At 41.0% G+C, this 11,606-nt stretch overlaps 1 pseudogene and 1 gene segment (V, D, J or C); both read right to left on the bottom strand.

Moving 5' to 3' along the window:
- Positions 1-4,426: 4,426 nt before the first annotated feature.
- Positions 4,427-8,194, bottom strand: LOC102845521 (annotated as a pseudogene).
- A 575-nt stretch (positions 8,195-8,769) lies between these two features.
- Positions 8,770-9,198, bottom strand: LOC102845112. The segment is given in 1 exon segment: positions 8,770-9,198. A coding segment is annotated over 1 exon segment (429 nt).
- Between the last annotated feature and the right edge of the window lie 2,408 nt (positions 9,199-11,606).

The raw sequence follows: 11,606 nt of genomic DNA, 5'->3' as shown, positions 1-11,606 counted from the left end.
GGGCTGTTGTACATAAGGTCGCTATGAGTTGCAAGCGACTCGACAGCACATAACAACAACAACAGTGTTTCTGAGGACTGCTTCCTGGTCTAAGTACAGGTTTCACATGAGCACAATCAAATGTTCTGGGATTCACATTCTTCTCAAGGTAAGCCACAATTTATTGTGATTCACACAGTCGAATGCCTTTGCATAGTCAATGAAACACAGTTAGACATTCCTCTGGTACTTTTTGCTTTTAGTCGAAATCCATCTGACATTGGCAATAAGGTCTCTAGTGCGAAAGCATCTTCTAAATCCAGCTTGTATTTCCGGTAGTTCTTTGTTGATGTAATGTTCCAGTTGTTTTTTCTAATCTTCAGCAGGATTTTGCTTGTGTGTGATATTTTTTGATGGTTTCCACATCCTGTTGGCTCAACTTTTTTTTGAAATGCAATAAATATGAATCTCTTCCAGTCAGTCGGCCGGGTAGTTCATCTCCAGATTTCTTGGCACTAGTTGGTGTGCATGTCCAGGGAAGCATTGTCTGTTGAAATATGTTAATTGGTACTCCATCACTTCCTGGGGCCTTGTTTTTTGCCAATTCCTAAGGAGCAGTTTGAACTTGCTTCTTCATCACCATTGTCTCTGATCATATGTTGCTTCATGAAATTCTTTTGTGTAAGTCAATTCTTTTTGGTACAGTGACTCTGTATACTCCTTCCATATTCTTTTTCAAAATTATTTGTTAAAATAAAATGTTTGTTATGCTAGTTTACTTTCAAAATTCATATACATTGCTTTTTACACCATCTTTCCCATTTCCTTTACCAACCCTTCCCTTCACCCATCAAATTGTGCGACTCAATGATTAACTGCTCTCCCACGCCCCACGCCCAACCTCACCACTCTGCTCACCACCCCCCATGCCCCCTTGGTTCCTCATACATGTTCTACAATAATGGTCTTATACAGTATTTGTCCTTATGGGACAGACTTGGTTCACTTAGCCTAATGTTCTCCAGTCCCTTCCAAGTTAGGTAGTAATTTATAAAATCATTGCTCCCGCATGCTGCATAGTAGTCCATTGTGTGAATGTGCCATAATTTGTCAATTCATTCGATTTTGGTTGGACATTTAGGTTGTTTCCATGTTCTTGCTGTGGTGAATAACGCTGCTATGAACATTGGTATAAAACTCTCCGTTTGTGCCTCAGTTCTCATTCTCTCAGGGCACATTCCAAGCAGTGGGGTAGATGGGTCATATGGAATTTCTATGTTCAGCTTTCTGAGGATACACCAAACTGCCTTGCAGAATGGTTGTACCATTTTACACTTCTATATTCTTTTAATGCTTCCTGGATCTTTCAATATTCTGCCCATAGCACCCTTAGGTATTTCAACTCAAGGCGTGAATCTGTTCTTCAGTTCCTTCAGCTTAAGAAATCCTGAGCAAGTTCATCCCTTTCGATTTTCTAATTTCAGCTCTTTGCACATTTCACTATAATATTTGGTTTTGTCTTCTGGAATTGTCCTTTGAAATCTTCTTTTCAGTCCTTGATTTCCTGCTTTCTTCCCTTTGCTTTGGCTTCTTGGCATTCTAAGTGCAATATTTAGTCTCTTCTGACATTCATCTCAGTCTTTTTTCCCCCTCCTCTGTCTTTGTATTCTTTTTGCATTCTTTTGAATTCTTCATGGATACATCCTTCCACAGTTCATCTGGTCTTCATTCATTAGTGTTCAAGGCCTCAAATCTGTTCCTGAGTTGGTTTTTAAATTCAGATGAGATAGACTCCAGGTCAAATTTTGGTTCATTTGAGAGGCTGGGCTTTATGAGGAGGAATGTGACATCAGGATTGGAAAGACTCATCAATAACCTGTGTTATGGAAATGACACAACCTTGCTTGCCAAAACTAAAGGGGACCTGAAACATTAGCTATAGGTGGTCAAGTACTAGAGTCTTCAAAATGAATTGAAGCTCGACTTCTAGAAAACAAAGATTCTCACCACTGGGCCAATTGACAGCACCATGATAGAGGGAGAAGAGATTGAGATTGTTTGAAATTTCAGCTTACATTGTTCCACAAACAACACTCTTGGCACCAGCAGTCAGGAAATCAAAAGACAAATTTCATTGGGAAAATTAGCAGAAAACCAGGACCTCTTGGGAGCACTGACTTGCAGGCTAGAGGTTAAAGTGTGCCTGATCCAGACTATGGTCTTTGCCAATACTTGCTATACATCAGGGAGCTGGACAATGACAAAAGATGACAGAAGCAGTACTGATGCCTTTGAGTTGTGGTGCTTGAGAAGAGTATTGACCATACCTTGGACGACTAAGAGAACGAACAGGTTTGTCCTAGAGAGGGTGAAAACCAAGTTTCTTTTGGGAGGCTAGGATTTTGAAGCTCTATCTCACATTCTTTGGGTATGTTGTCAGAAAGGACTTGTTGGAAAAAGACATCATGCTTGGAAGGGTGAAGGGATAGCATAGGAGAGGAAGATTCTAAATGAAATGGATTGACACAGTAACTGGGGAAAGTGGGGTTGGTGTGTCAGAGTCAGTGAGACTGGCTTAAGATAGGGCAGGTTTCAGAGCTATTATTGTACATAGGGCCTTTATGTGACTTGACAACACATAACAACAATGGCTTTTATGCATCTCCTACAGCCTTCAATATGGATTACATCTGATTTTCAAGAGAAAAAAAAAATCCTCACCAATGAATCAATAGAAAACATCAAGATACACAGAGAAAAGATTGGATTTGTCAATGATTTAATTTCGATGGATCCACAATCAACATCATTGGTTTTTCTCTCTCATTTTCTTTCTTTCATTGTTGTTGAGTTGGGACTGACTAAAAGCTGACCCTCCAGCAATTTTTCACAGGCTTCAAGTTACATAAGATTGTTCATCTTTCCTCCAAGAAATCAACATTTTACTTGGATCTACAAATCATACTCATGGTAAGAGCAGTTAAAAAAATCAAAAGGTATGTTGCTCTGAGAAAAATCTGCTGTAAAAGACCTCTCCAAAATGTGCAATAATAACATTGTCAATTTTAAAGCTAAGGTGCAAGCCATGATATTTTTCATTTACCCCCTATGCATCTGAAGGATGAACAATTAATAAGGCTGCCAAAAGACGAATCAATGCCTTTAAAATGTAGTGTTGACCGACAATACTGAATATCACACATCACACGGGTTGCCAAACAAGTCTGTCTTGCAGTAAATACAATCAGGTTGTCTCTTAGAGACAAGGATGGTGAAACTTTATCTCACATATTTTGAGAGCATTGTTGGATGAGACCAGTCCTTGGACAAAAACATGAAGGGAAGGGCAGAGGGTTAGAGGAAAAAGAGATGTATTGGCTCAATGAGATATATTGACTCAGGGACTGTAACACTGGACTGGAGCATGTCAGCGATCATGAGGATGGCTTAGAATAGGGCAAGGTTCTGATCTATTGTTCACAGCAGAGTCTCTATGAGTCTATAGTCAATTCACTGGCACATAACAACAACAATAGCTTCAAGTGTTTGTGGGCCTCCTACATGTCTTCTTTTGTGAAGTATCTATTCACAGCTTCTTTTCATTTTTAGTTTGATTGTTTGTCTTTCACCCCCCTTGTACTCTACTGTTGAATCAGCTCCAATTAACACAGGAAGAGATTGCCCCTCTTTCTCCAACAGAGCATCTGGTGGATTCGAACTGCATGCCTTTGGGACTGCAGCACAGCTTCTTGCCACTAGGCCACCAGAGCTCCCTTTGTTTTTTTATATGAAGGGTTGAAGTTCTATCCAGTTTAGAGATTAGTCACTTGTCCAATATGTCATTACCAAATACTTATTTCCAATCTGTAGGTTCTCATTTCACTTTTGTGGTGCCTATAATGATTTTATTTTAAGGAGTTCTCAATCAAATCATCTAGTTTATTTTCTACTATTTATTCATTTCTAATTATTTGCTAGTATATTTATGCCATATATTGTGGTTGTTTTATATTGTCAAGTCAGAAAGTTCAAAGATAAAACTTGTAAGGATTTCCAGAGAGCAACAACTGAATATTAGTCCAAGCCCAGAACTCTTTCTGAGAGCAAGGTCCTGTGCAGGTAGCATGCCTAAGAAGCAACCTCACTCCCATTTTCTTTTTCTTCTTTGTGGTACTTTTCTTTTTCTACCTGGGACATGAATCGTGTGAACACGGATCTGTAAAAGTAGTTGCAATGAAACATTCCCATAAATGGCACCACAGAGAGTCTAGTGGACACTGAGAGAGAAGGTGTGGCAAGTCCAGAACAGCTTCCATCAAGGGACCATGGTCCAAGTCTATAACCCAAAAGTAATCCGGGTAGGGTGGGGAAGGACTGTGGCAGTAAAGATAAGAAGGGCCAGTCACAATGGGATTGGTGCTGAGCATGAATTTATTGGTGTCTGAGCTCATGCTTTCTGTCCTTGTTTGATGACCAGCCTATTGGTGGAAGAATCATGAGAGGTCCCTGGGTTGGTACCCTCAAATTCAAGTTCCATTTTCTTAGCCAGATGCTTGCCCAGCTCCACTTCTCACTGGTCAAAGCTGTTGATTCCCTAAATCTTATGCTCATGCATGGCAATCAAAGCTCCAAGAACGAATGGCATAAGCTTGGTGAACGAAATGGAATTGGATGGACAATTTCCTTCAAAGACATTGTGTGACAGCAGCTTTTCCAATTTCTCTTGACTCTTTCCTCTGGCTTGGAGCTCCTTCTGGGCCTCTTCTTTTGTCTTTCCCTCCATCAGGGCCTTAGTCTGGGCTAAAGAGCTGGCCAGAAGGATCTTGTGATGTAACTCACTCTGTATAGGGTGCTGGGCTTGGACAGGAATAAAGAAGTCACAAGGTATCATCCAGGTGCCTTGGTGGATAAGCTGGTAGAAGGCATTTTGGCCATTGGCCCCTTGCACCTCCCCACAAGATGGGGCCTGTCTGGTGGTCTACATGGATGCAGGACTTGGTAATGTACTTCCCATTCAATTCCACGTCACACTGCTGAAAGTAGACAGCAAAGCGATGGACGTAATGGTCATAGGACAGTATAGCCTGAATCTCACAGCCAAAGCATTAATATACCAGATTCCCAGCAGAGCCAGCAGGACAAGGGCATCTTCATCAGAGGCCTTCATCAGAGGCACAGCCTGGAAGTGCTGGCCCATCTAGTATGCCCCTGACAGCAGCTAGCTGCTCAAAGTTGTCAAAGCCTATGCACAGGGCAATTGAGAGTCCATTGGCTGACCACAGCGAGTACCATCCTTCAACCCAATTCTAGTATTCAAACGTCTTTTGAGGGTCAGTTCCAGACTCCTTCACTTTGGTCATGGTGGTAGACAGGGCAACAAAATGCTTCACAACTGCAGAAGGGTCCTTTGCAGACATGAGGACCCACTCCTTTGCCTCTCTGCATTGGTGATGGTCTCTTGGATCATAAAGGTCTTGGAGGCAATGATAAACAGGGAGGACTTGGTGGTCAGCGAAGCCAGAGTTTTAGCAGTGTGGGTCCCATCAGTGCTGGAGACAAACAGATTCGGTGACCACTTGCATAGTATAATTTGAGGGCTTCAGTCACCATGAGGGGTCAGAACCTCCAATGCCTATGTTGATCATATCCATAATGGGCTTGCCTATGAACCCCTTCCAATCACCACTTCAGGCACATTGGCAGAAAAACTTGACCTTGTCCACCACCCTGTTGACCTCAGGGATCACATGCTTGGTGTCCACCATGATGGGCGTGTTTGACCAGTTCCGGAGGGCCACGTGCATGCAGCACTGCTCAATTCTCTGTGAGGTTGATCTTCTCACCTTTGAACATGTGCTCCTGGGCAGCCTCCACACCACTACCCTTAGCCAGGTCCACCAGTATCTGCATCAAGTCCTCTATCATCAGGTTCTTAGAGTAATCCAGCAGAATCTGCCCATTGCTAATGTTGAGGGTCAAGCTGAAGCTGTTGAAGCACTCTTTGTGCAAATCAAAGAGGTGGCGCAGCCTGAGCTCGGCCATGCTTACGGTATCACTGCTGCAGCTTCTGGCACTGTGAGTTGTGGGGTGAGCACGGCCATGGAAGAGCGCAGTCATGGCAAGCAGGATACACTGGGTGCCAGGGATGAAATCTGCAGGGAGGAGGAGACCGAGGAGGGCGTAGGGCGGTGCAATGCCAAACCTAGCTCCTTTTTCCATTAGAGTTTGTACATTGTTTCATATTCATTTCCTAGGAACCCCCACAACAACAAAGGAACTCTGGAGATGTAATGGGTAAGGTCTGCAATACTAGAAGATGGAATATTGGAACCTGCCAAACACTCTATGAGAGAAAAATTAGAAAGCTGCATCCTTAGAAATTACAGCCTTGGGGAGTATCTATGTGGTAGTTCTACCCTATCCTTAGTGTCAGAATAAGATGGAATCAAGACGAACACACATCAACAATTCATTTTTGGCCAATGCAATAACACTAAAATATACACCTTGCAAGGTTGGGATTCATTCAGATTGTAATTGATCCACACCAGGGATTAAACTTTAGGTTTCATTAGGTCTCTTACTCTGTGGTTCATTTTGCAATGTACACTTAACTATTCCCTTTTCCAGAACTTGAATAATGTTAAGTTTCATCAAAAGAACGATCATTCTGTTTCAGAGCTCATCAAAGAAATGACTACAACCAAAAAACTGCCAAGCCAAACAATATGAGGCCTCTAACTTGGCACACAGCCTTAACCATCAAACCTATTTGTTAGTCTGGGCAAAGAGGACCAAAGAGAAGAATGAAGAATTCAGAACTCAAATGCTGATGGCCTTGCCTGTTGCTGATAAGAAGAGCAAATGGCTTTGCATATCTGGCTGAGCTAACAGGTGGCCCCTAAATCAGAGTGGAATGTCACTCCCTAAAGACTCTGTTTATAAAATTCCTCCCCAGTAAGTTCACAGTGTGACTTCCCATTCTGCCTCTCCAGGATGAGGAACTCACCTGGGAGCTCCTCTCCTCCCCTTTAATAAAGCTGCATTAAGCTTTCTCCCATTCTCTCTGATTTCTTCTTTAAGTCCACTAACCTAACACTATTTACAGGCTATTGTTGGTCCTCAAGTAGGTAACTTATGTAGTAATAAGCTATCTAGAATACCTGTCACTAAGTATCATTAAGAATATTTATTATATTTGCTCTGAGGTCCAGTAATGAAAAGCTTGACTACATACATGCATACATACATACATACATACATAAGTAAGTGAGTAAATAAATAAATAAATACAAACACATGATCTCTTTTCAAAAATCTGATTATTTGAAGTTCATGAAGAAATTTAGTCATTTTCTTTTCTGTCAATAATGGTTTTTTTTTTGGTAATGCTTGTTTTTTAAAGCTTTTTCATCACAAAGGGAGTCTGATGATATAGTGAATTAAACTGGATTTCACACCAAAAGCCAGCTTGTCCTTGATAGAGTAAGACCAGGCTGCTCCTTGAGGCAAGGATTCTGAAGCTTCATCTGACATAATTTGGACATATTGCAAGGAGAGACCAGTCCTTGGAGAAGGACGTCATGCTTGGGAGCGTGGAGTAACAGCGCAGGAGAAGAAGACCCTCTCTGAGGTGGATTGATTCAATGACTGGGGTAATGGGAGTAGGTGTGTCACAGACAATAAGATTGGCACAGAAGAGAGCAGGGTTTAGGGCTGTTGTACATAGGGTCGCTATGAGTAACAGGTGACTCAATGGCCCATAACAATAACAACAACAAACCAAAATATTAGCAGTTCAAATCCATCAGTGCCTCCTAGGGAGAAAGATGGAATAGATTTGGAAAAAGAATACAACCCTAATGTACACCCTTCCTTATTTTAAACTACAGTAGTGTACCCTTGTTCTGTTCAAACAACAGTTTCTCAACCTGGGTATAGATTCTGTATGAGCACAATTAAATATTCTGGAATTTCCACTCTTCTTAATGCTAACCATATAGTTAAATGTCTTTGCATAGTCAATAAAACACAGATAGAGAGTCTTCTGCCTCTATATTGTTGCCTATATATATGTTGTTGTTGCTGTTGTAGTTATGTGCCATCAAGTTGACTACAATTCCTCGTGACCCAATGAACAATAGCTTTGAAACCTGCCCTATCCTAAGCCAATCTCACCATCTCAGACACACCTTTCCTGCATTACAATAATCATTGTGACAATCCATCTCATCCAAGGTCTTCCTCTCTTGTACCTTCCATTTTTCCAAGCATAATGTCCTTCTCCAAGAACTGGTCCCTCCTGGCAACATGCCCAAAATATAAGACACAGCCTCAAAATCCTTTCTTCCAAAGAGCAACCTATGTTCACCCTCTCCAGGACAGACCTGATTATTATCTTTTTAGTCCACGGTATGTTCAATACTCCTCCAGTGCAACAACTCAGAGACATTGATTCTTCTGTCATCCTTAGTCATTATCCAGCTTTCTGATGTGTAACAAGTAATTGCAAGGGCAATGGTCTGGATCAGGTTCTATGTTGGAGAGGGTTATTTCTACAAAGTTGTGGGTTTTTCGGTTTGTTTGTTTTTTTACAGAAAACTCAACAACTCATTTCTGTCAAGTTGAAACCAACTCAGAACTGACCCTCCATTGTGTTTCCAAAGCTGTAATTTGCAAGAGAAAAGATGGCTCATTTTTGTCCTACAGCCACTAGTGGATTCGAACTGCCAGAGAGGCCTACCCATTGGGTTCACACAGGGTGAAATGATAGTCTTGAATACATTTTGATCAAGGTAAAATTTGAACAAGGACAGAAGTGTTACAACACGTATTGAAAAATTTAAAAGCTGTGCAAATGTTACTTGTGGGGGTGATAGGCCTGCCCCTAGTGAGGGTGTGACTGCAGCTGCGGTTTGGGTGCAGCCTGCAGATTAGCTGGGAGTACTGTGTCTTAACTGCACACAAGTAGGTGGCTGAGTCTTCCAGTTGAGAGTCTGTGATGTGGAGAGTGCTATATAATTCCTTAGAATTAATAGTGAAACTTAACTTTCCTTTCTGCTTCATGCCTGAAGCTATGAAAATAAGACTGATGAGACCTCTTCCAGGACTCTGTCGGAACCACTGCACATTGTTCACAGCCTCAGAATAATTGCACCTCAGAGTAGAACTGGTTCCTTCCTGGAGGTTCACAGCTGAAGGACTCTGCTCCACCTTCATTCCTCTCACCCCTGCTTGGAAAGAGGGGAAGGGGAAACAGAAAACAACAACACATATTTATTTCATAGAAGAATAATTGGCACTGCTCCCAAACTGTTAAAAATACCTAAAAACTCAGAAAAAGATGAAGGACAAGCTAGAAGATCTGTGTGCATTCATCTCACCAGTCACCCATCTGGGGTGGCCCCAACTTACAGCAAATGTGGACCCACAGAATCTCCAGGAGAACTCCCAGTGGCCTCCTCATGCCTCCTTGCTCAATTGCTGGGGTGTCTTTGCCCCTACACTGCAGTGTCAAGTCTTGAGTCCAGAAAAATTATCTTGCAGCCAATAAGTTCCACCAGCCTCACAAAGCAAGCACCTATCACATCTGAGCTCCAGCATTTAGCCTAACAGGAAATTCAACCCACAGTGAGGGAGGCACAGTCATTGCTCTCTGATGGTGAGTGTGAATAGGGTAGGGAGGTCAGAAAAAAAAATTGTCATTTAAAAAGATGCAAGTATTTATTTTTCCACTGGAAACACTTTATGCAAGACAAGTTTGTGGGATGCAGGTTAGAAGCCAAAGAATGAAGGGGTGACATTAGAAGAATTAAGGTAGTGTTAAGTCAAGGACTCATGAAAATAACATCATTTTCCAAATTGGGTAATTTGTCATTTTCCAAATTGCGTAGTTTAACAGAAAACTTGAACTATATGAAACTTCTGAACAAAAGAAAACTATTTGACAGCATACATTAGAGAATGAAGAAATACAGATTCTTAATATCAGGAGAGTCCTAGAAACTCAGAACATACAGTCACCACCTATATGGAAAATTATTCCAACAAGATTTTAGTTGATGAAAAGTGAAATAGGATATATGTGCATTGCCTTTCCTGACTTCATTACACTGTAAGCTTCTCTTCTATCTACCCATTTTCCCATACTCCATGCTGGCCTGTATTGCCGACTCTGGTCAGGCCACACTTACTGCTCAAATAAGAAGCTTCCCTCTTTTTTTATTACTTCTGTTCTATTTTCTTTTTTTTCCTTTTTATTCTTTCCTCTTCTAAACATCAGATGAGATGTAGAGAAAGTAGGAAATAAAAAGTATTGGAATAACTTTTGGTAAGTAAATTTTTAGAATTGTAGACATACAAAATGTTTGGAGTGTTTTTAAGTAAAAGCAAGTAAGGTTTTCTATTGAGCCTCCAGACTCACAACGCCCTGTAGATTTCCTATTACCTTTTCTCTGCAAAAAGAACTATCCTCACAATAGATCTGGTGAGCAATTTATATAGAGATATGAACCCGAATTTTATAAGACTTTATATATTACTGCATGGGAGCTCTGGTGGCATCACACTGTAGGGAAGTGTGGGTTTGCTGTAACACAAAGGCAGCACCTCTTCCCTGGTTCAAATCCTGCTATAGCTCCACAAGAGAAAGTCTGACAATTCCCTTCTGTGTAATTCACTGCCTTAAAACACAATTAATGAAGGGTCAGCTACAAGTCAGTTCCAACTCAATGGCAATAAGTGTGAGCTCTATGTAAAATGGCAGAACTGAAAACCTAAGATAATCTTTTCACAAGCACCATTTATCCTTTCATGTAATTTAATTGGCTCACATCTCTGAATCTTCTGGCATGAGAAGGGAAAAATTAACTAACAAAGCCTAGAGTTCCCCCTAGTGGACTAAACAAAGACATCTTTAGATTGATTTCTCAGCATCCCAACCCCAGCCCATTCATTCCATGCTGTTGAAGGAAATCCAGATACACAGAAAGGTAAAACCACTGCAATGAAGCAAGATTTTAAAACAAATGAACCAGTTCTTAGTTTTAAAATGCCATTTCATGGAAATGAATGTCTTGAAATAATTAGGCAATACCATACATGTTTATTAATATCTTACTGTTGTTGTTGTTAAGTGTCATGGAGTCGCAGGCAACTCATAGTGACCATATGAACGAAAGTCCTGGACACCTGTCCTCTCTCCAGGTTCATAGTTTCTAGAGGCAAGCTATTATGGAAGTGGATGCCACTCCTGCTTCCAAGCTTGTTTTAATAGGGGGGGGGTCCTCAACCAAACACTGTCCACCATGAATAATCATTCTCGTATTTGACTAATTTGTTAGGATTGGAACAAATATAAAATTGAATGTGACACTAGTTTACAGACTGCTACAGAAGACAGCCATACTGATAATAAAAGCTGATGAAGAGGAGCATACTGGGAATAGAAAGTAGGAAAAAGGAATAAGCTTGGGAGAGTTGGAAAAAATTTCCAAGGATATTTTCCCTTCTTCCTCCCTTATTAAAACAATAGAGGAGAACATAGTAAATCTTTATGATTATGTCCTGGACTTTTTATTATATTTAACATTGAAGATAACTGCCTTTGTAGACCACTGAGTTGAAAT

The sequence above is a fragment of the Elephantulus edwardii genome, unplaced genomic scaffold, assembly GCF_000299155.1.
Source record: "Elephantulus edwardii isolate Elephantulus edwardi_28Jun2011 unplaced genomic scaffold, EleEdw1.0 scaffold00026, whole genome shotgun sequence".
In the NCBI taxonomy this organism is placed as follows: Eukaryota; Metazoa; Chordata; class Mammalia; order Macroscelidea; family Macroscelididae; genus Elephantulus; species Elephantulus edwardii.
The sequence above is the reverse complement of the archived record's forward strand: the minus strand, read 5'-3'. Positions and strand labels throughout refer to the sequence as shown.